General features: G+C 31.2%; 2 protein-coding genes and 1 long non-coding RNA gene across 10 annotated transcripts; 2 read left to right on the forward strand and 1 right to left on the reverse strand.

Annotated features, from left to right (window-relative positions):
* Positions 1-368: 368 nt before the first annotated feature.
* LOC145122093 (serine/threonine-protein kinase TOR-like) lies at positions 369-4,075 on the reverse strand. The gene is made up of 16 exons (XM_079057757.1): positions 4,055-4,075; positions 3,930-4,007; positions 3,319-3,417; positions 3,122-3,235; positions 2,912-3,007; positions 2,642-2,824; positions 2,463-2,555; positions 2,226-2,360; positions 2,040-2,138; positions 1,796-1,958; positions 1,575-1,699; positions 1,426-1,478; positions 1,203-1,326; positions 932-1,108; positions 662-861; positions 369-375 (listed from the first exon to the last, which is right to left on the reverse strand). The coding sequence occupies exons 1-16, from the start codon at positions 4,073-4,075 to the stop codon at positions 369-371; spliced, it is 1,767 nt and encodes a 588-aa protein (XP_078913883.1).
* Positions 4,076-5,064: 989 nt separating this feature from the next.
* On the forward strand, positions 5,065-16,573 carry LOC145122101 (uncharacterized). Its single transcript, XM_079057762.1, has 21 exons — positions 5,065-5,076; positions 5,164-5,431; positions 5,551-5,644; positions 5,734-5,861; positions 5,945-6,029; positions 6,124-6,259; positions 6,341-6,549; positions 6,627-6,717; positions 6,821-7,000; positions 7,086-7,154; positions 7,239-7,444; positions 7,508-7,523; positions 7,605-7,611; positions 10,927-11,088; positions 11,359-11,505; positions 11,593-12,028; positions 12,157-13,085; positions 13,199-14,416; positions 14,545-14,772; positions 14,886-16,083; positions 16,549-16,573. Exons 1-21 carry the CDS (start codon positions 5,065-5,067, stop codon positions 16,571-16,573), a joined length of 5,844 nt encoding a protein of 1,947 aa, XP_078913888.1.
* A 3,865-nt stretch (positions 16,574-20,438) lies between these two features.
* LOC145160169 (uncharacterized) lies at positions 20,439-24,052 on the forward strand. 8 transcript variants are annotated; one of them, XR_013738054.1, is made up of 6 exons: positions 20,441-21,032; positions 21,346-21,946; positions 22,024-22,099; positions 22,747-22,800; positions 23,097-23,234; positions 23,650-24,052. It is a non-coding gene; the product is annotated as an uncharacterized LOC145160169 (long non-coding RNA). The 8 variants fall into 8 exon arrangements; XR_013738056.1 differs by having other exon boundaries at positions 22,042-22,099; XR_013738050.1 differs by having other exon boundaries at positions 20,441-20,891; positions 20,959-21,032; positions 21,346-22,099.
* Positions 24,053-25,191: the final 1,139 nt, after the last annotated feature.

Here is a 25,191-nt window from a genome sequence, read left to right on the forward strand (position 1 = left end):
CCATGAGAACCCGTAAAGCTACTCAACCAACATATCATGTCATGTAATGTATTTTTTGTCAGTATATTTTCACATAGAAAAAAAAGTGAAATAAATAAAAATAACAACCTTCTCATTTACTGAAATTGGATACTGTACACATCTATGGGACCCATTTTCAGAATTACCATCCCCATTTACCTGAAATCATTCATGCCATTTTAACTCAAATAATTTATTTTTAGTAAAAAAATTAATATTTATAATTATAGTGTTTTGATTATATAATATATACCCATCTGTCACTGGCTTCTCTTCTTTGTTTTTGCATTGCAGCATTGTGAAAGAGCCTTCGATCATCCTCACGTTTAACAGCTACAACTGCAGCTCTAAAAGCTTTTCATAAAAACAAATAAAAAAAATCAATTAATATAACATAAATGGAGTTATGATTATAGTAAGAAATAAAAACAAAAAAAGTATGTTACCATGATTAGGAAATAGAGGTGCAGTGCCAATTTCAGCATCAGAGAGACTACATCTTCCCTGTGATGTAAACAAAAAGGAAAAACTTGTTTTTTTATATCAATTATATATATATATATATATATATATATATATATATATATATATATATATATATATATATATATATATCTTTGTGTGATATATGTTGAGAAACTGAATGTCAATGGGAAGGGGTTTCTCATCATGTTCCATGAATTCCGCCTGTAACTGTGCCAGCCTGACACATGTTCTTAGAGCTGGAGAAGGTGATTCCTTAAGTAATTCAATGCTGAAATGTCTCATCCACTCTGCCCAATCTTCTTTAGTGCTATGTTGAGAAGTTTCTCCAGCAGCACGCAATCTAGCATCGTTAATCTGTTGGAAAAAGTAAAACCATGATTAAGTTATAAAATTTCGTGTTTAAATAATATATAGGTTTTAATACCGGATGAACTTTGGGTTGTTTATGAACATCTTCATAAGGATCATACTCCATATCACTCAAAGGATCACTAATAACCTCCACAGGAGGCTGTCGGATTGACTTTTGTGCTGCTACACTGGCAACAGTTAAAGGTCTATGCCTTTGTAATCGCCCCTCAATCTCATCAAATTCCTTGTGCTGAAAGTGAAATTTATGTAAAACATGTATATATTTCTAGAATGCAACACGTGATTTTTTGTAAGAAATTAAGTAATGATTACAAAATACAAACCCGCAAGCGATGCTTTATGAGAAGTTTGTGAATTGATGGGATGAAAATGGTAAAGTCCTCCCCAAGTGCATGTGCCAAACAACAGAGTGCATCAACAGCATCCTTTCTTAGCTCATCGTTTTTTCTACATGCATGAAAAATGTTTTAAAAGAAAATAAAATTTAAAGTGAAGAGGAATTCATGTTGGGAGAGTAACAAACTAACAATAACATTATTAACATACCCATCCAATACAAGCTTCAGGTGATGCACGAGTGTTGAAATGTGTCCTGTAACCTAATGAAAAGAAATTGATGGCATTTAGTCAAATAATTTATGATAAATATATTTATTACAAACCCAAAAAAATAATAATAATAATAATTCATTAACCTGAACACGAGGGATTAATCTTATCAAGGTTTTTATAGCAGCTCGCCTTATGTCAACAGAAGCATCCACTTTAAATAAACGTATGAGGGCAGGAAGAAGTAGATGAATATGTTCATCCAATGTTCCTGTAGACCAAAATTTTATAATAATTAACAAATTAGTGACATGTTAGGACTTAGGAGACTAATTATTTTAATTTCCACAATCACAATCACACTCACCACCAAAAACTTCCAAGGTGCGAAGAATATCACGGACATAAGTGTAATCATTACACCTTTCAGCATCACTCAGAACTTGAATACAACATGGAAGAATTATAGGAAGATATCTCCTGAATTCATCATTCAGGGCCAGACAAAGTTGTTCAACTAGGTGCAGGATCTGATCAGAAAGTCAAATTACATTATTGCCCTTTGACACCTATGCATTGTACAAAAGACAGATAGTAAAAGCACACTTTACCGGGGGTCCATGAACAGGACGATTGGCTACTGGGAGACTGAATGATGACCATAATTCTGATATTAAAGAAAGCAGCTCGGGTAGATACCTGCGAATGTGCTGAAATAGCAACCAAGAATGGTTAATGATGACTTGGCGTTTAAGGAAATAGTTTTTGTAATTGTACAAAGTCAAATACAATCCTACCTGGCGCACAATTGAAACAGGAGTTCCAAGCTTCCAAGTTATGAACTCCTTGAGAGTATCTTCACACATACGAATAGTGTGAAAGAAGTCTGGTAAAACCTTTGGCAAGTAAGGCACACAGCCAAGACCCATTGACTAAAAAAAGATATTAGAAAAATCAATGAAGAGGAAAAAAGAATCTACAATCTACAATTATATAATAAATATGTATATTATGTGTTCTTCAAGTCAACGAACCTTGAAAATAAACATGAGAGAGCCAACGACTTTTTGATGATAACTAGAAAGAGAAGGGTCTCTAAGTATCCGAATTAAAGAATTGATAGCAACCTGCAAAAGTAATAAATGCAAATTAGACTAAAGGATTAAAGGTACGGCTTCTTTTTTATTTTTACTTTTTGGTAAAAAAACTTTACAGTGGAGAAATAATCTTCTGATGTTGCAAATGATGGCCAAAGATCCATTGGCAACTCATCACTAGACTGGATATGTGGGCCCGCATCATTGGTTGTACGGGTCCCATCACCAAGAGGTCCTTGCAAGCTTTGTTGATTACGCTTATGAACATAAGGATCCAAAGCACCCATTATTCCAAGAACCTGATCATTCATTGTTAACAGAGATTTTTTTCAGCATGAATCTATGTACATAACATCATAGAAACTAGAAAAGGGTCAAAAACATACCTTAAGAACTTCATGCCTTGTAGACCATGCCAGCTCACCATTCAACAATTTTAAAAGTAAGCCCAGGAACTGTGGGTACTCATTATATATATGGAGCTATCACATAACTACAAACAAAAACCAACCATTTTTTGTAAAAAGGGTAAACTACATTGCAGTGTCACTTGTAATATTGGTAAAGATGAATATATACCCTGTGCTCTGTACAACCTGACCAAGAGTTGCAACAGCAACCTCACGTTTAGTAGCAGCAGCTCCATCCAATAAAGCTTCAACAACTCTTGGCATAAGTTCAGGGATATATTCTCTCATAGCAAAACCACCCTACACATATACAAGTAAGACTCAGCAAATCAAACATTTTACACTTAAGAGAACAAAAAAAAAATAATGTAACAATCTCCTACCACTCTAGCAAGATCTCCCACAGTTACAAGAACACCACTGATGATGTCATTGTTTGCATTCACTCCTGCTGTTCCTTCACATAGTTTAGCCAAAAGCGCCTGAAATATGCCATATCAGCTTATAGAATAACTATATATATATATATATATATATATATATATATATATATATATATATATATATATATATATATATATATATATATATATCCTAATTCTAATAAATAAGTACAACTCTGCCACGTGTCACTCTCTAAGGACCCCCAAAATCGAGTTTTCCCGCTCATTTATTCATCTATATATTTACGTAAATGCCATTCAATCCAAATTAAATCAAAGTTCAAACTGATGCAAAAAATCCGAAAATTTGAGCAGTCAACTGCATTCAAAATATTCAACCATTCAACCATTATTTTTAAATGAATAAAAATTATGGAAATAATTTGAAAAAATATGTTAATCAAAAATCAGATTCGAAATTCACGATTAAATTTGAAAGTTTGTTTATTTTGATTGCAAATTAAATATATTGCAATCATTAAATCCCTAAAAATCTGAAGTATTCTTCTCAGCAAACGTAAATACCATTTATACAGTTATTTTGTTTTTACCATTCTGCTCCATAACAATTCTGCTTCATAGAAACCACAGCAAACGTATTCTTCTTCATTCTTCTTGATTCTGCAACGCTTCAATAATTAAGTATCAGGTTAGTGTATTCAAATATCAAAATTACAAATATTTCTATTCCCTTCATGGTCTTATTTATCGGTATCTATCACGTTCTCATTGTATGATTGCTATTCTTCTTCTTCTTTTTTGTAATTCTTCTTAATCGTCTACTTCTTCTACCTTTTCAGTTTAAAAGACGAAAAACTAATGAACATGACAAGTTCATTTTCTTTAAAAAAATAAAAAATAGTTTTTTTCAGATCTGAAACTTTACTATTACATTATTTTTTTTTTGTTTTGGTGTTACATTTACTTTGATTTGCTGTTACATTAAATCTAATTTATGATGTCAATTATTTTTACTTTGTCTATTTACGTATTAATGTAGATGTATACGAAAAAACTAATGAACATGAGAACTATTTTTTCTTTAACATGATTGTTGTGATCCAGCTTCAAGTTCATTACTACAAATTAGTGAATTAACTCATAATTCTGACATGATATGCCAAACCATTGGAGTTGACCTACAAAGTTATTAAAATTCTAAATGGTCAGTCTTGCACAGTAACTTTTGTTTTGATGGTATGAAATTTTAAAATTTGTTTGTATTTATCTAAATACAATCTCAATAAAATGATTAATAATAGCATACAAGTTACCCTACGTATAAACAAGGGTCTGTAAGAAATCTACTCATTTGGTTTACACATTAAAAAATATATATTACTTACTTTAAGAAAAAATTATTAGGTGCTGATTTATAATTTTTCTGTTTTAATTGTTAGTTAGGATGTTCTTTACGTTAGTTGCTGATTTATAAATTATTAGGTGCTGATTTATAAATTATTAGGTGCTGATTTATAATTTTTCTGTTTTAATTGTTAGTTAGGTTGCTAATTTTCCTTACAATTCTATATGGTTTAAATTTTCTTGCAGAAAATGAATATAGGAAATAAGGTTTACCTAAATAACATTGACCAGATAGATGAAAAATCACATATCAAGGTTCGGGTGCTTAAAATTTAGAACTTTGTCAGAAATAATAAAGTTTGTTCAATTGAAATGATCCTGATGGACGAGGAGGTTTGTTGTGTTTCATATATTTTTTATTCATCATTCAATATTAGACATGTTTCATGAAAATAATAATTTTTAGTTTTTTTTAAACAGGGTACACAATACCATGCTCGTGTCTTCAATCAGAATTTCTCCAGATTTCGTCATCTTTTAAAGGAAGATGAAAGTTATATAGTTATAAAACCCAATATGGCTGCTGTTATTAATGGTTTTAGTTATACAGGTCATAAACAGACCTTAACTTTGGATTGGAAAAGCATCCTAAAAAAATGTGATGATTTCTCGGGTCCGGTCAATGGATTTATGTTTGTTGACTTTAATTCTATCATAGAACAAACATGCCCAAGAGACACATTCTTTGGTTAGTTATAAAATATTAATAAAATCATTTTTTATCATTTGTTTTCTTGGTTATAAATTTTATTATTTAAATATTATGATTTTAATTCAACAGTTTATGTTGTGTTATCTGTTGTGTAGATGTTATTGGACATATCGTGTCATTTAGGCCTCTTGAAACTTCAAATCCAGTACCATCCAAGCATTATATAAAACTCACTCTTAGCAACCTAGAGTGAGATTATATTTTATTATTTATTTATTATTTATTATCTTTAATTAATCACAAATTAATATTAATATACGATTTTTTGGTTTATTTAGTTCTGTACATCTGAAGGTTACTATTTTTGGAAGTCAAGCATATCAAATTTCAGAATACCTAAAAAATAACCCGACGGTTAATTGTGTTGTTATCGTGATGCAGTTTTTGAAGCTAAACATTTGGAATGGTTTGTATTCACTCTTTATATATAGATGTTTATAATTACTGTTTTTATATAATTTTTATTAATTGGATATACATTTTTTACAGGTATTGGTGAAGCTAAAAGTCATTTTGAAGTAACGAAATTGTTCATAAATTCTGACATTTATGAAATTAATGAGTTTAAAAATAAGTTAGTTTCCAATTGTTTTTTATTTTTTTATAATGTATTTTAACTTAAAAAAACACAAATCCTAATATTCTTGATTTTAAATTAAACATCACAGGTTGAAATGTCATGACAATTTCGGTATAACTGAAAAAAGCATAACTACACTTCAAAGCTACTCTTCTTCATATACAGATGACTTTAAGGGCAATTTTCCATTAAAAACAGTTTGTGAGATCACCGAACCAATTAAGGTATATTGCATTATTTGATATGTTTTACATTTTATTTTTGCATAATTTATTTTAATAAGTTTTACATTTAATATGATACAGGAAATGAAGTTTTTATTAGTTGCTTCCATTGTTAATATAAGGCAGAATCTACCATGGTATTATGAAGCATGCAAAAAATGTGGAAAAAAAATAATCCCTGTTCCCAAAGCCAATCATTCGTATACCAACCCTGAGGGAATTTCAGAAACTATGGTTGTCGAGTGTACAAATGCACAATGCAAAAAATCTGAATTTCAGACAGTTATAAAGTAAACACATATTTATTTCTATTAATTTTGTCAATCTGTAAAACAACACTAACAATGACATAATTTTTTTGTTTTAGGTATATAATTCCAATCAACGTACAAGATTGTACTGGAACCATTGGATTGACTCTTTTTGATAGGGAAGCAAAGAGGCTGTTAAATATAAGTGCATACGAGTTGAAAAAGATACATGATGCGATATATTATTCATACCTTAAAATCAGAAAACATTTACTTTTTTTTTTTGAATTTATTAAAATATATCTTACAGGCCGGAGACAGTGATGCACTATTTCCAATGCAACTTAACGTGTTGAAAAACCGCAAGTTTGGTTTTGTTGTAGATATTACAGAATACAATGTCAACAACTATAATAACATCTACACAGTTCTCAGAGTTACAGACGATATGTCCATTGTTTCTGAATTGGAAAGTAAAATAGAACTTATGGTATGTAACCTTTTATTGTTGAAAATTTACAATTCTTTACTGTTAAAATACATAACGATTAACATATTTCCATTTTATTTTTTAGAGTATTCAATCTGTCTCCTTAAATCAAGTTGCTTTGGAATCAGATGATGTTGTACAGCCTGTTCAAAAGGTTTTTCAATTCCTTTTATAAACTTTTATTTAGATTAGTTTTTATTTGGAATTAAACACTTATTATTATTTTTTTTTAAATTAGGATGTGATCTCACAAACAGATGAAAGTTTTACACCCTCAACAGTTGATAAGTCAACCGCAACAAGTCCAAGCAAAATATCAGGTGATTTGAAGCGCAACCTCCAAGAAATTTATGATGTTGATTCTGGAGATGATTTAAGTTCAACTAAGGCTAAAAGAAAGTCAACCGGAGAGGAAACTCCACTCTTAATTCCAAAATTGGAAAAGTGAGTTGCTATTGGTTATAACACACATTTAATATATTTTGATCATTTGTTTTGGTTTTAAAGATATTTTGATTGCTTGGTATGATTTTTATTTTGGGATATTTAGGATGTGAAATATTATTGGTTTTGAATATTTTTGGATATTTTTATTGTTTTAAAGTGGACAAGTTAGTTGATTTTGGTTTTAACTCAAATTAAATATATTTTGAAGTTTATTTGCTTGTAAATATATTTTGAATTTTTTCTTAATATTTAAAAATTTTGGCCGATATTGCCTATGGGGTTATTATTGTTCAAATGTTACATCTCATCCAGGTTGTTAAGTAGTATAAGGTTTTTATGATTTTTTGGCTACCCCTTTTAGTTAAAAAGTATAATGCCTTTGTTGTCTCTTCCTTTAAGCATAATGCTATTGTTGATTTTCCCATTTGAAGTGTATTGCTATTCGTATCTACTGGTGTAGTAGTATGTTTTATTTTAATATTTAATTTTTGTTTTGTAAATAGTTTTTATTTAGACTCTTAATTAGCAATGATTGGCTCTTTTATTTAAAAAGTAAAATAAATGAAGTCTAAACTGTTATGTCTTGATAAAATGACTATTTTACCCATTTTACCCCTATTATACTTATAAAAGTTTACCTTATTATACAAATGAAAATTGCTTTACATTTGAATTATATTGTTATAACTTGGTATATTTATCAAAGTACAATTTTGTGATAATAATAAATGAAATTAGGATGCTATAATAATCAAAATACTTGAAATACATTTTTATTTCTAGCATTTAGCTCAATATTTAAACAAAAAATGATAGTGATAATAATACCTGTTAATTAAGAAAAGGTGCTGAAACAGAATTCAGTGAGTATGAGCTTAACTTATAATCTCTTTGCATAGCCTGTAGAAAATAATACAATGAATTAAAACCTTATAGTTATCCCTACATATCAACTTACTTTTTCGATAATATTTTTACAGAAGTAATGACCTGAATTCTTTCAAACTGAACTCTCCCTTCCAATGTAACTTCTTTACTTTCACTTGTACAATACTGTAACAACAATGAGTAAATTTAAAGTAGCAATGATTCGAATCAAAAAAAAAATCCAGATTTTTTGTTTTTAATAAACAATTTTCCGAAAATACCCCTAAGATCTTTTGTTATATTAAAGGTTGCAAATGCTCTGAATCTAATTGCAATTCATTCGATAAGCACATAGGCATTCAAACTTCTTTTGCTATCACAGAAAAAAAAACACATTGTTGTAATAATCCAGAAAAAGTACAGCTAAAAAGAATGCAATCAAAAACTTTAACATAACAATTTACTTGAGTAAATTTCTTTTTATATATGAATTAAAAATTGAATAAAAGGATCATGTGTAGTCTCAGCAAAGACACCCTTTCCACCAGCACACTCCATCTCGATACTGAATATGCAAAATGGACCCATTTTTTAAAATTATCCTTCTGGAGCATGGCAAATGAGTTATGAATAACTATTATTTTTGTCACGATAATTATGTTATTTTTATTAAATAATCAATAACCAATTCTAAACAAAATTTATATCTTTTATTTTCTTCAATTAATTCATACATTTTTGAATCGTGTCAGCATATTTACTGATCTTCTATAAATTTCGTATATTCAAGATTCTATTTCCTAATATTATATACTCCCTTTTTAGATGAATATCTTATATTAAACTAAATTTCAGTTGTAATCTTATAAATCCCAAAAAATCAGGAACAAAATTTTATCCAATAAAGATGCAACAACAATAAAATCATAAAATCAAAACCTTTTTCCAATATATATATATAACTTTACCTCAGAACGTGAAACCGAAAATTTTGAAACTCCTCATTCGTCTTCTTTATGTTTCAATTGCTTCTGCGATTCTTTTTTCATCAAACTTACATCAGGGTGCTTCATTCAAGTTCTAATCCTCATTCCAGTTCACAAATCAACTGCTTTTCATTTTAAAGCCGTCTTACTTCCTGCAAGATTTCCATATCCATATGTCAGGTTAGTATTATGAGTTTACATTACATTGGTTTCTCTATGAATTTATGGTTGAAATTCACAACAAACTGTTTCATACAAGTTCAAAAAAACTTATGTGTTCTTGGTTTTTGAAGATCTTTGTTATAATATATACAAATAATAGAGCAAAATCTTTTATCTCTTGTGAAACAGTTGCAATTAACCGATGTTTAATCGAGATATGGAAATACTAGAACAAAAAGTGTTACCGAAATCTAAATAAACTTTCATTTTACTAACTGTAAAAAAATATGTTGGAATAGATGTTTATGATCAATAATCAATTTTTAATCATCACGGTTTTCGTCTATCACATGATTTTACCTTCATTGTTTCATTGGAGATCTAGGGTTTTAACCCCTGAAATCATCCGAACCCACGATTGGTTGAAATTGGGGAAAGAGCAGATGTAAATCGAATAAACCCTAGGTTGGAAACGAGGATGATGAGTCATGATGGTCATCATGGAAATAATTGATTGTGGCACTGGAAGAAGGAGAGTCTACCTTCAGATCGTATTTTTCAAACCTGAGTATGACCAAATCGGACGACGAGACGACATCGTAGATGAAATATTCTAGGTTCCCTTTCATTCGTTGTTGATTGCGATCGATTATGGGGGAATCGATGAGATTCATTAACGGCTAATCTTCGACGACCATCTATGGAAGATTGGAGTCGTTGTAAACAAACATCCAAATTTCAGATTTTCTGTGAAACGAATTGGTTTTTTACCTTCCTGATACGAAAACACAAACACAGAGAGAGAAACATAGACAGAGTGAGTGATGAATAAGACTTTTGTAGAGAGATAGTTGTTGGTAGATTATTGAAACTTCTTTTGCTAGATTAATTTGTTTAAAAAATATACGTAGCCCTACAGGAAACCACAAGTGATGGAACAATCAAATACACAATCGTAACACATATATTTTTCAAGATTATTGAAGAGTTACACAATATAAACAAATATAAAATTTCTATTTTATATTATTTAATATTCTAAATATTTCAATTGGCTATTTTGTTTAAAAAATATTATAAATGAATAAATTAATATTTGCAAATTTTGTTACACATTTTAATAAACGAATTAATAAAGGTAACTTTTTAAATACATTTACTTTATTATTATTATTTATTTAATTTTAACTAACTTTAATTGTATTATATAAACATATTATTTACCTAATAAACAATTCATATCCTATCATATGTCTTCTTATGCAGAAAACAACAGTAACATGTACCACATGCAGGCCAGAGAGAAAAGAAGACAAAGAAAAATATATTTGGAAAATAAAAGATCGAAGAAAATAAAAACAACATCGAACGGTCCAAGTACATCATTACAGCATTTCTTCAAAAATACTGTTATATAGTTGTATACATATATTTACAAGTTTTATAATTTATTTCTATTTGCAGATCAATCAATCAACATTGTTCGTCAAACTCAAAATGTTAATACATTTACAACATCTGCAAAGCATAACACAACCATACAATACTGTCCTTCCTTTACAGATGTTAGAACTCCATTTTCTAACATTACAAATGTTATAAATCCGTTATCTAACATTAGAAATGGTAATTATTTATGGTTTTTAAAATATACTATTATCCATTATGTATATAATCGGGATATATATATATATATATATATATATATATATATATATATATATATATATATATATATATTTATTTATTTATTTAATTATTTATTTATTTAATATATATATATATATTTTTGGTCAGATAACATCAGTTTCGATAAATATACCACTTCCAAGTTAGCAAACAAAAGACAGTACCATGTACTTTCAAATGAAATGACATCAAAAAATGCATCTACAGTAACAACTTCTTCATCATCAATCAAGTTAAATCCAGGATGTCATAAATTAAAAACGAAGACAAGACATTTATCCCCTATCCCATTGATTGATCTGACAGAAGATGTAGAAAATATACATCAAGTGAACAATGAAAATCTTATAGTTGGTATCTCAAATGGTAATCAAAAAATAATATCCATTTTACATTTCAAATACTATGTTGTATATAATTATAAAATTCATTATTTTACAGAATATTTGGATCATGGTGATCAAGTTGTTGTATGTCAAACATGTCGTGCAAAGTTATGGAGAAATGAATCCATTAGAGGTAAAGAAAAGGGGAACACGGATTATTCATTATGTTGTGGTTACGGCAAAGTTCAACTTCCAGATTTAAAGAAAGCACCCCCGACTTATGAAAGAGTGTTCCGAAATATGGATTCAAAAAGCAAACACTTCATGAAAAACATTCGACGTTACAATTCAATGTTTTCTTTCACGTCGATGGGTGGTAAAATTGATTCTTCAATCAATAGAGGAAACGCTCCATACATTTTCAGATTGGGTGGTCAAAATTATCATAGTATTGGAAGTCTTTTGCCAGCAAAAGGATCGGAACCAAAATTCTCTCAGTTATACATTTATGACACTGACAACGAAATTACAAATAGACAAAGATGTTTTCGGTATTTTCTCAAACTTCTTATTCATAATTTAGTATTATTATTAATATATATATATATATATATATATATATATATATATATATATATATATATATTACTAATATTATGTATAAATATATTTATTTTAGTGGTGAAAAGGATCAATCAACATCAACTGATAGTGATATTATTGAAGATATTAAGGTGATGTTGGATTCAAATAATGTCTTGGTTAGATCTTATAGGATGGTAAGAGATACTTTTCAGAAAAATCCAGAAGTTGATATGAAATTACGACTTATCGGGAGAAGGGAGCAAGATGGAAGAACATATAACCTACCGATTGCTTCTGAGGTTGCTGCTTTAATAATTGGTGACATTTCGGATTCAATCGAAAAGAGGGATATCGTCGTTCAAACAAAAAATGGTTGTCTACAACGTATCATTGAATTGCATCCTTCGTATCTTCCTCTCCAATATCCATTGCTATTTCCATATGGGGATGATGGTTATAGTGTTGACATTCTTCATAGAGGTGTGTCATTTACGAACAACAGCAAGCGTGCAAAATGTACAATGAGAGAATATTTCGCTTATAGGATTCAAGACAGAGATCATTCGTTCTCTCTCATACTTAATTCAAGAAGGTTGTTTCAACAATTTCTGGTAGATGCCTACACTATGATGGAAACGGAGAGAATGTACTACATACGTAGGCAACAACATGTTCTTAGATGTGATTCTTATGAAAATTTACGTAACCAAAAAGCTCAAGGAACGACTGATATCTCGAATGTCGGCCAACGTGTCATATTACCTTCATCCTTTACCGGAGGTGCACGATATATGCTGCAAAACTATTTGGATGCCATGTCACTATGTAAATGGTTTGGATATCCTAATTTCTTCATAACCTTTACGTGTAATCCCAAATGGCCTGAGATTAAAAGGTTTCTTAAGGATACTTCACTTCAACCAGAAGACAGGCCTGATATACTATGTAGGTTGTTCAAGATCAAGCTTGATGCATTCATTAAAGACTTAAGGGAGAATCAAATTTTCGGCAAAGTTCAAGCATGTAATTAAAACTATATTTTTAAATTTTTTATAAAACATTGATCTTATTATTATATTTTAAATATGTTTTAATATCTAATCACATTTTCTTTTTTTTGGCAAATTCTTTTACAGATGTTTATACCATTGAATTCCAAAAAAGAGGTTTGCCGCATAGTCATATATGTCTATTCATGCATTCTGACAACAAGCTACCAACTGTTGAACTTATCGATCCGATAATTTCAGCAGAGATACCTGACAGAATTGAAGATCCTGAATTGTATTCACTTGTAAATGAGTTTATGGTTCATGGTCCATGTGGAGCTAAAAATATGAATTGTCCATGCATGGTGGATAAAAAGTGCTCTAAAAACTTTCCAAAACAATTCAGTAATCATTCGTCTGTTGATCAGAATGGCTTTCCGTTATATAGGCGAAGAAACGATGGTCATTTTGTAGAAAAATCAGGTGTAAGGTTGGATAATAGAAATGTTGTTCCATACAACAAATATCTATTGAAAAGATATCAGGCACATATTAATATTGAATGGTGCAATCAGGGATCTTCTATAAAGTATTTGTTTAAATACATAAATAAGGGTCCTGATAGAGCTACAGTTGCTGTTGTACCAACCAACAATGAATGTGAAAATAATGATGCGGTCGATGAAATAGCTGAATATTACGATTGTAGATATTTATCAGCATGTGAAGCATCATGGCGAATTTTTACATATGATGTTCATTGCAGATATCCTTCTGTTGTCAGACTACCTTTTCATCTTCCTAATCAACAGCAGATTGTATATGGCGAAGACGATGATATTGATGATGTTCTTGACAAACCTTCTGTTGCGGCTTCAAAGTTCACAGCTTGGATGGAGTGTAATGCAATCGACAGTGAAGCACGAAAACTCACATATGTTGAATTCCCTACAAAGTTTGTTTGGATATTAAATGGTCGGTTTTGGAAGCGAAGGAAAGTAGGAAAAGCCATCGGTAGAATTCATTCTGTTTCACCTAAACTAGGTGAACCATATTTCTTAAGGATTCTTTTAAATAAAGTAAAAGGACCAACATCATTTGATGATATTCGCACGGTAAATGGTCAAACACATTCTTCTTTTAGAGATGCTTGTTATGCACTCGGGCTATTAGATGATGACAAGGAATACATTGATGCAATTAAAGAAGCAAATCATTCTGGATCTGGTTTTTATCTACGCTTTTTATTTGCTACATTGTTGATGTGTAATAGTATGTCAAAACCAGAAGTCGTTTGGGAAAATACATGGGAATATTTGGCAGATGGAATTCTATATAGACAACGACAAAGATTTAAGTCTGCAGGTATAACATTTTTTCTTATTTTTTTTAAATTAATTTATTTTTATTATTCAACAACCATTAAATAATTATTAATAAAATTATTAAATATCGACGACATATTTTATTAATTATTTAATATTTTCGTGCAGAATTGTCACTCGGAGTAGATGAACTTAAGAACTTAACTTTGTTCGAAATACAACAAATTTTACTTCGAAACAACTCTACTCTCAAAAACTTCAAAAACATGCCATACCCAGATGTTGAATCCGTTTCTTCTTCAAACAATCGGCTTATCACCGAGGAGCTAGATTACGACGTTCCCGTGATAAAGAATGACTATGATCGTATGTTTCTTGCATTAACAAATGAGCAACGTAATATTTTCCTAAACATCATGAGTGCTATTCAAGAAAATAAAGGAGGTGCTTCTTTGTTTACGGTTATGGTGGAACGGGTAAAACTTTTTTATGGAAAACAATATCTGCAGCAATTAGATCTGAAGGAAATATTGTATTAAATGTTGCTTCAAGCGGTATTGCTTCCTTATTATTGCCCGGTGGTAGAACAGCACACTCTCGATTTATAATTCCATTTGAGCTTACAGAGGATTCTTTTTGTAACATAAATCCAGACGGTGAGTTGGCAAGCTTAATAAGAAAAACCTCTTTAATAATTTGGGATGAAGCACCTATGGTCCATAAGCATGCATTTGAAGCTTTAGATCGAACTTTGAAGGATTTATTAAGGTGCGTAAATTCAACAATCTCAAATATTCCATTTGGAGGGAAAGTTATTGTCTTTGGAGGAGATTTTAGACAGATTCTACCTGTTGTTCCGGGTGGCAGTAGACAGAACATTGTAAATGCTTCTTTGAGTTCTTCATATTTATGGGAACATTGCAAAGTCCATAGATTAACAAAAAACATGAGGCTAACTGTTGGAAGGGATCAATCAGATATAGGAAAAATAAGAGATTTTGCAAATTGGTTGTTGGATATAGGAGAAGGAAAACTTGGTGGTCCGAACGATGGTGAAACTATTATCGATATTCCGGATGATATTCTCATTAATGATTCACATGATCCTATAGGTTCCTTAATTGAGTTTGTATATCCTTCAATTTTAGAGAACTATAGCGATATAAATTATTTCCAAGAAAGAGCGATACTTGCTCCGAAAAATGAAGTTGTCCAGGAAATAAACGACCGTTTGCTTAAGAAGTTTCCAGGAGATGAAGTTGAATATTTAAGTTCAGACAACATATGTGAATCCGAATTTCTCCATGATCAATTTGATGCAAATTTATACTCTCCTGATGTATTAAATGGTCTCAAAGTATCCGGTTTACCAAATCATAAGTTAGTTTTAAAAATTGGTGTTCCAGTAATGTTACTGAGAAATATTGATCAGAAAAACGACTTATGTAATGGCACAAGACTACAGGTGTTATCATTGGGCAAACGTGTTATTGAGGCACGTATAATAACTGGAACTAATATTGGAAATCGGACTTTTATTCCAAGAATGTCTTTAACTCCATCAGAAAAAAAGATTCCCTTCAAATTCACAAGAAGACAGTTTCCTTTGGCCGTATGTTTTGCAATGACTATTAATAAAAGTCAAGGACAATCGTTATCAAAGGTTGGTTTGTTTCTGAAAGATCCAGTTTTTTCACATGGACAATTGTATGTTGCCTTATCTAGAGTTCAGAGCAGAGAGGGATTAAAATTATTAATTTTAGATAAAGATGGCAAACTCACAAATAAAACTTCCAATGTTGTTTATAAGGAAGTTTTTCGAAATTTGTAGCCAACTTTTTTGTAATGTCGTTTTATTCAATTTTAGCAAATCACACTTAATCCATCATATTACTGTATTTTTTTATAATTACGTATTGTTGTATTTTATGTTAATTTCATTACACACATTGGTAATGCATCATCTGCATATGTCCAACAAGAATCATGCATAAAAAAAAGAGTTTTCAAAAATCTTCATTCCTAATTAAATACTTCTCATTTACTTTGTAATTAAATACTTACAAATAAAAAAATTTATTGAAATATTCAATATTACAATTTATAAGTTATCAGAATTATTGAAATATTATTTTATTAAATAATTAATTTTTAAATTCAATTCAAAAACAGCACCCGTGGGTTCCACGGGTTTTAACATAGTATATATATATATATATATATATATATATATATATATATATATATATATATATATGAAAGGTTTTTAAATAGTAAGAGTGTAAGACCTTGTGTATTGGAGCAATATATGGAAGTATAAGTCGTTCACAGCTGCGAATCAAGCAGCCTAACAGCTTTGCACTTTCTTCTCGGCATTTGCTATCAGCACTGTTAAATTAAGAGCAATAAAAAACAAGGTCTTTAAATTATATATTATTAAACATTTAAAAGTTAATGACAAGACAATTGAGTTCTCACCTTTGTGCAAGATATGTTAACAACTGAATAAGGTGACGCCGAAGTGCTGGAAAAACATATGCAGGGTTTTTTTCAGATAATCTACCAGCCACTGATATTGCATACTTCCGAACTTGAAGATCCTACCACGTATACAGATATTAAAAATAAATAAATAAGTAATTAAACATCATTCTCATTTTGAATTAGTTGAATGAATAATTTGTAATGTATACCTCGTCATTTAGAGCAACAAATATAGCGGTCAAGCTATCAGCTTGAGCTAGAAAGTCATCAAATCCTCCATTTCCATGGAGGGATGAGAATATTGAGTTCCTTACAGTGACATCAGCGTCTGCTACAGCTGCAATAAGAAGCTTCTCCACAATCTGCAGTGAGAGAATTTATTATTTAATAAACAGAATAAAAATATTTAATGGAGAATATATATAGAAACTAATGAAACCTCTTCTATAAGAGGTCTTCTTTTGCCTCCAGCTTGACTGGATCTACTGGGACTGAAGGTGGTAATTGAGAAAGAATTTACAACTAATTTACAGCAGCAAAAAGTAGCATCTTTCCTTGTGGCTCCATCATCATCTTCCAAATAAACTACAACTGATTCTCTTGCAAATACAAGAAGATCATGCCCCTACATGCATGAAATTGTAATGATAAATAATAGAAAATTAAATAAACTACACTTTTTGTCCCTAATTTGTGAGTTATACAAATCTTGAATGCACCTTGAAATTGAATCGTGCAAGTGTTTGTAATGCAAGCTGCTCCAAAGCAGATCCAGTAAGTTCTGACATTTGTTGCATGTTGTTAGCCATGTTTGCTCGACTTGGAGTTGCAGATGCCCCTGTGTGGGTATTTTGGGGTTTTGAAAGAACTACTGAAATGCTTTCAAGCAACCGATCTTGGATTGTAGGCAACAATGATGGAATGCTGAGAGGATTAGAGTCATATTGTTATGATTATATGTCAGAACCTCATAAAAAATCAAAATTACAATAATACCCCCTTGAAGTTGAAACTGGTATACCTGATGGTAATCTGCTCAAGTGATTCCACTAGTACTGAAGAAAGACCAGCTGAAAACATGGCGTCCAAAAGACTGCAGACATGAGTTTCCATGGCGGGACCCATGGCTTTTGCTATGTTTCCAACACAAGCTAATGCCTCAAGAGAGAGTCTTCCTCTACGAGGGGCAATCTGTAATTTCACCAAGTATCAATAATACATCATAAATATATTTTGCTTTTGCACTAGGTAGGCTACTGGAATTTCCAAACGGAGGAAAGGAATGCTTAAAACTGGTTAGTTAAATAGCATCCACAATAGGAGAGCATTTTATGTTAAACATTTATATATTTCTAGAATGTAACACATGATTTTTTTTGTAAGAAATTAAGTAATGATTACAAAATACAAACCCGCAGGCGATGCTTTATGAGAAGAGCATGAGCATCTAAACCCTAAAAGAACCAGAAAGGGTAGAACGAAAATCGAGCAAGAGCATAGGGGTACCTGAAGAGAAGAACGAAATCTTGTTCGAGCAAATGATGTTGGAGGGTTTCCGGATTGCGATTCCGATGTAGTTTCTAACAGAAAATAGTCATGCTTTCCAATTCCATATAGGAGTGCAGTGCTTCGGCCTTTGAGCGTAACATTCGTGTATGGGCCCATGTTTCCAGAAATTCAAGTATCCGCTTTTGGGCTTCTATAATTTTTCATCAATACAGAAAGATGCTTAGAACAAATGAGAATCAGAAACGAACGAGAATCAAGATTTGCATTCCTATTGAGACTTGAGAGTATAATACTGAATTAGGGCTTTTCTGACAATTTCAACATCGAGTGGGAGATATGGTGGTTCCAGTGGGTAGAAGTAAGTGAGCCTTGATCGATGTCAACGAACGGGGAAAAATCGGTGGCGGCGGTCGGAGTGCAAGGGAAAGAAGCAAGCAACACTCGATGTAGGGAGGCGGAGGAAGACCGGAGAAGATTTTTGTGGTCAAAGAACACACCCAGAGCTAAAGAGGGGAAACAAGGAAGGAAGGCGGGTTTTCTAATTTTTTTTATTTCCTTTTTCCCGCTGTTAGTTGCTAAAGAGCGTGTTTGTAAAATTATAAAGCGACATTTCTAGACGACACGCCTTTAACATAAGCGCCCTCCGTGTTTTTTTTTTTTTTTTTTTTGTGAGACACTAATTTTAGGGCACGCAAAAATGCGCGTCCTAAATTCTTCAAATTTATAAACATCTGACATTATTTTTAGGGCACGCCTTTTTGGGTATCATTAATCAGTGCGTGTCGTAAAAAGCGTGTCATTAAAGGTCTGTTTTCTAGTAGTGTAAAAAAATAAGTTATTTAAATAAGCTAGACTATTTGAGTGATCGTTTATTTAGATGTAAAATTAATGAATTATTGATGTGTTATTTATTGAGTCATAACATTTTTTAACCATTGGAGATGTTTTAAGAGGCCTTTGTCATAGGGATCATGAGCGTAATTTCTTCAAACTATAAAGATGGTCCCTATCAACATTTCAAAGGTTGTACAAAACCTGCAAAATGGACCAAACAACAGGGACCATTTCTGTAATTTACTCTAGAGAAAAACATTTGTGCAAGGAAGGGAATGCGCGTCACTCATTCTGGGTCCACAAACACCCGAACATGGAACATGGACCATTCTCTGCCTCTCTGATTTTCCTGTCTTCTTCTTCTTTTTTTCTTCTTCTGGGTAGTCGTTGTCAACGCTTTCGGTTTTCCGGTCTTGGTCAAGGTCAAGTAAGTTCAAGACTTCAAATTTTAGTTTTAACCTAATTTTTTTTTGGGTAACTTTGAAAACTCTAAATCAGTAGACGTTGTTGAGATGGTCTAATTTATATATATACTAGTTTATAACCTGTGGGAACCACGGTTATAAAATTAATTAAACTTTTATACTAAAAATTCAAAGTTAGTAATCAATTATTTTAAATAAATTATTAATTAAGAGATTTTTTTAGTTATATAAAATTATAATCATTGATTTAAATAAACATGTGAAATTATATCACTTTATAATTTGTATTAATTTTATTTTAATGCTATTAATTTAATGAAGATAGAGTGGAAAATTTAAAATTTAAAATTTAAATTTGAAATGAATAATCAATAGGTTGACAAATAGCAAATATTAATTAGGAGACATAATAGGGTGACACATGACAAAAGAAGAATAAAATATGCATTAATTAAGAGGTCTAATAATGTGACACATGTTAAAAGGAAAATAAAACTATTCTTTTATTAAAATAGGGATATATATATATATATATATATATATATATATATTAGTTTATAACCCGTGGAAACCACGGTTACAAAATAAATTAAATTTTTATAATAATAATTCAAAATTATTAATTAATTATTTTAAATAAATTATTAATTAAGAAATTCCTTTTAGTTATATAAAATTATAATCATTTATTTAAATAAATATGTGAAATTATATCACTTTATAATTTGTATTAATTTATTTAATTTTTATCTTTTGTTTTTAGTTGGGTGTTCTCTTCTGTCTAATGTTGTCGGTTTTCATGTGGGCATTTTATACCATTTTGTATGTTGTTTATGGATAGGTGTTGTGTTCACCGTTTTTTGGGCCAATCAGTTATCGATTTCTGTTGTTCTAATCTACAACCCACCGCTCCATCTGGATCCTTCCTCGAGTGATTCTCTGTAGAAGCTATTGAGAACCACCATCCCCACCGTCTGCTCTTATCATCTCTCTCTCTCTCTCTCTCGATCAAAGACTATTCACTACCTCGACCCGCTTTGGAATTGTTCCTCTTTCCTTTTTTCTCTGTCTCCACCCGATTGTTCCGTGTTGATCAGAAGTTGTTGTTGGAGATGACCAGAACATGACCTCCACCGCCATTGAGTATGTAAATAGGCCACGACTACGAACAGAGTCGTCAGTATCAACTGCAGCCGCCGACTACTCAGCAGCGCCTCCACCTTTACCGACACATCGTCATCACCTTTCGCCACCGACTCACCGGTACGCTGCTCATCCAATTTATCCGTTCAGTTTCTTCCCAACGTTTGATTTGTATCGTCTCTTGCAGATGACTTAATGGATTACTTAAATAGTTCAATAATTCCTCACGTTTCCACTGAAAGATAGAGATCGATAGAGAAGGTAAAGAAACAAAAGTTACAAATCGATTGTTTGTGCTTGTGTGTTCGATTGTTGCTAACGAAGAAGGTAGATAAAGAAAGGGATAAATAGAGATTAAGAGGAGAACAAAGCCTCTAAACTTTGTGGAGAAACTGAAGAATAAGCCGGTGAACCACCGTGCATCGTTGCCTTCTTTTTGCTCTCTCTAAAATCTGGCTTTTGTTAAAATAAAAAGTAGAAATAATATATGTGGTTACCCCAAATTACTCAACTGATATCGTTTGTGTCCAACAAAAACAGTCTATAAGCACTTACTTTTCATGTTCTTGTGTAGATTTCAGAACAGAAAATAGAAAAGCAAAGGAGAGCAGCAACTGCAGATCGATCGCAGAGGAAACTCCGGGAGTCAGAAAGGCAATCTTGTGGCTTATCGACGGCGCAACAAGTCGTCGTAATCATCCGATCAACTTACTCACACGACAGTCAAAGGTTAGAGGCGCAATTGTATGTCGTGAGGCTTTCAATTTTTGACCTAATTCCTCATTCGATTATGTTCAAAGGAATACATCAACGGTTTTTTTTTTCAAAATTTCAGTATTCTGGGTTCCGATTTCGTGTTCCTTTTTCAATTTCACATACTTTTTCGGTTCAATTTTGTCGGCTGAATCGCGCGTTCTTGGCCGTTTATTGTATTAATGAAAGAATAAAACCCGTCGATTAGAAAACTGCGGTTTTACATAACATGATAATCTAAAGATATATTCAACTGAATAACTTACCCTTTGTTCTTGTGGAAGCTACCTTTCTTTATTATTTTGATTAGGTGTTGAATGAGTTATTATCAAATCCCTAAAACGACCTCCAATAGAGAAAGCAATATTACGGTACTTAACTACCATGATTAGGATGGGTGCATATGTACGACATCTAACACAGTATGGAATTTGCTTTAGTTCCTTGGAATATCTTTATGGTTCGTGTAATGAGGATATTATTGTAATATGCAATGAAGTCAATTCCTATGGTTGAGATTGACAGATTACAAAGCAGTTGCTCTTAAACAAAGTCAGAAGGTCCAACAGGAGCTGGTATGTATTTTCTCTTATAACCTACTTTTAAGATCCAAGCCTCTTCAGTAGTGATAATAGCCTTAATATGCTGAATTGATGTATTAATAGCCTTACCAGAAATTTTAGTAGACAAACCAGTAAAGAATTTCAAACATGATCTAAACTAAAAAGGCATACCTTTGTTGGAATCTTGATGATGGATTGATGTTTATAACGCTACATACAAAATAGAACATGGTTTCTTTTTTATGACAATTTGCTTCGTGTTCGTTAACGCATAACTTTGACATATTTGGTGAAAATTTTGATTTATCTATTAATTAGAATCAAAGGAAGGACTATACGTGAAGAACTTTATATACAAAAATTAAAATGAATTTTTGAGTCAAAAATATTAGACAGCGAGGTTTAACATTGCAAAAAATAGTTCGAAGATGTGCTTGACTACAAATTCATGTATATGATGCCGTGCAATAAGACAAATTTCAAAACCAAATTATAAAATGTAAAATTTGCCATAAATTCTACCATGATGATTTTTTTTAACAGTTAAACTATTGATATATTTATGTATCATAATTGAAACTATTCTATGGAAGATAACAAAAATTGTCATATATAGTTATTCTAAAAGATACAGTAACATTTTTTTTAACTACTGAAAGGATGCTGTAAAAGAGTATTTCCGAAGGCAGATGGTCTGAAAAATATGTATCCCGGTACGTTTTCTTTCATTTATGTAAATTCGTATCTCGATACGCTTTCATACATTTGCATCCCGATACGTTTGCTGAAAAATTCGTATCCCGGTATGCTTGTTGTAAAAGAGTATAGTTTGAACCGAGTCATTAGAGTTTTCATACATTTGCAGATGGAAAATTAAATCAAAAAATAAATGTCTTTTAATTATATACTGATATGGAGGGACTAAAAAGAAATTCACTGTTTGTTGTAAAGTCACTATCTTCTTCATTTCTTTCATGTCCTTCACACACAAACTTCATATGATGTGCAGGTTTGAAAGAATTTGAAGGGAAACTTCATATGATGTGCAGGTTTGAAAGAATTTGAAGGGGGTGAGAGAGAATGACTGAATGAGCTATTGCTCAGATGACACAAAATTACGGCTGGTGCAATTAAACAACCCAAAAAGGTATCTGTTTAAAACTTTTAATTTTTGTCTGAAGAACACGAGGGATGCTTCACTATTATATTTTTAGTGTTTTGTGAAGGGTTTCATTGACATGTTTGGATTCGTTTATAGGCAAGAGCTTAATATTGTGTTTAATTTGGTGTTAAAAGCTTACTAGCATTCTATTTTTCAAAGTTTTAATGTAGTTGACAAACATATAAAGGACGTGATGTTTATATTAATAAAATTCAATTCTTACAGTTTTAGGACAATATTGCCCTAAACACTGTTTTTTTATTAATAAAAGTCAATTTTTATAGTTTTAGGACCATATTGCCCCTCCACACTGTCTTAATATTAAAAAAATAATTTTTTGCATTTTTAGGACCATATTGCCCCTGCGCACTTTTTATATTGATAAAACCAATTTTTTCAGATTCAATACCACATTGAATGGAATTTGTTTGCACTGATTCATCCGATGGCACAATCACATACGGTGGCTACTCTGATCACATGGTTGCTGATGAGCACTTTGTGTTGCATTGGGCAGACAATTTGCCACTTGATTCCGGTGCTCCATTGCTATGTGTTTTGATCACAACTTGCAACCGAACAAAAAATGTCACATCTAACCCCGCAACGCGGGGTCACTCACCTAGTTTGTGTTAAAATGATAAGTCATCTAAAGTCTATTTATATATTATTTTGATAAATCTCTGAATTGCTTGATATTTGTAGTCGATAAATTATGCTTATATGGCTACTGTGTTGAGATTCAGATGTTGTTTTGATAGATGTTGGGACTGGACATCTAAGTTCAATTTTGTTGAATATTATTTGAATCCATAAAACTATGTATTTCACTAAGGCAAGGCTATAAAAAAAACAAAATTCAAAAGGAATCCATATTTTACGTACTAGTTGCATTGAGGTAGAACATAGATAATTTTAAAGACATGGATGGTTTCATTTTGAACACGCACTAGTAGAATCGTTCAGTATATCTTCTTTTTAGCATTCGAAAATTGTTTCTTTTGTAGAGAACAAAACCAAAGGAAAACAGCGTAAAAATGTCCTCTTTTAGCATTCAAATATATGATTATCCCATATTCCATAAAACAAACACCATACTTCTTTAACTTCTAATATATACATAGAATAACTGATAATAGTAGATAACTTGGGAACAGTAGATTAGTAGATTGCTGCTGAGCTTCCTATAAGGTCAGATATGCAAGAAGAGAGAAAGTCAAGTGGTCAATGCTGCTTAATGAGTTGTAACCAGTTTTATTTACTTTGGGAGAGACCCACCTTCAGAATGTGGGAAATCATTAAATTCAAGCCTCAATTCCACTCTCTCTTGATATCTACCCAATCTGTATCAATTACTTGGGAATCTGTCTAATAATATGCATAAAGAGAAAAACAAGGTGTAGATATTGTATTAAAAGTTAAAACATCAACCATGGAAACAGTAGTTTAGTTGGGATTTTTTCTGTAAATTGGAATTAAAAAGTAGATTATTTTGACCTAAGCCTATTATATTGACAATTTAGACTTGATCTACGTCATATAGTTATGATTGTATACTTGTTATGATTTACTTTTCAAGAATTATTTCTGATTCTGTTCAAAATCTCATAGCTTCATAACATGGTTTCAGTATTCATATCATTTTGGTTAATGAAAAGATTTCATTAGAGTTCTTTATGTTGTTCATAGTTCTCTTTTCTTTTCGCTCTAATTTCTATTGATGAGTTCTTAAGGAATAGATATATGATAAAAAGCAAAAAAAAAATTGTTTACTTGGATTATAATTATAGGGTTTTGAAGTAGAAGCTAGGGAGACAGACCATATTGTCGCTCAAAAAGATTATCAGTTAAAGCATTTAGGGACCAAAAACATGATGAAACATTGTCTTCTGGAATTAAAAAGGGAAAATGACATAAATACCCTACAAACTTTTTAGAGTTG

This window comes from Lactuca virosa, chromosome 1 (genome assembly GCF_052849685.1).
Source record: "Lactuca virosa cultivar CGN04683 chromosome 1, Lactuca_virosa_CGN04683_v6, whole genome shotgun sequence".
NCBI classification, from domain to species: domain Eukaryota; kingdom Viridiplantae; phylum Streptophyta; class Magnoliopsida; order Asterales; family Asteraceae; genus Lactuca; species Lactuca virosa.

Bases quoted from the DNA above. Each gene is read 5' to 3' on its own strand.
- LOC145122093 (XM_079057757.1), bottom strand. From the start codon at position 4,075: ATGAAGGGAATAGAAATATTT. The intron at 2,139-2,225 runs GTAGGATTGTAT...TTGCTATTTCAG, and splicing joins CTGTTTCAATTGTGCGCCAG to CACATTCGCAGGTATCTACC. The intron at 1,959-2,039 runs GTAAAGTGTGCT...CTTTCTGATCAG, and splicing joins GTCCTGTTCATGGACCCCCG to ATCCTGCACCTAGTTGAACA.
- LOC145122101 (XM_079057762.1), top strand. The intron at 7,001-7,085 runs GTATGTAACCTT...TTTATTTTTTAG, and splicing joins AAAGTAAAATAGAACTTATG to AGTATTCAATCTGTCTCCTT. The intron at 11,506-11,592 runs GTATCTCAAATG...ATTATTTTACAG, and splicing joins CAATGAAAATCTTATAGTTG to AATATTTGGATCATGGTGAT.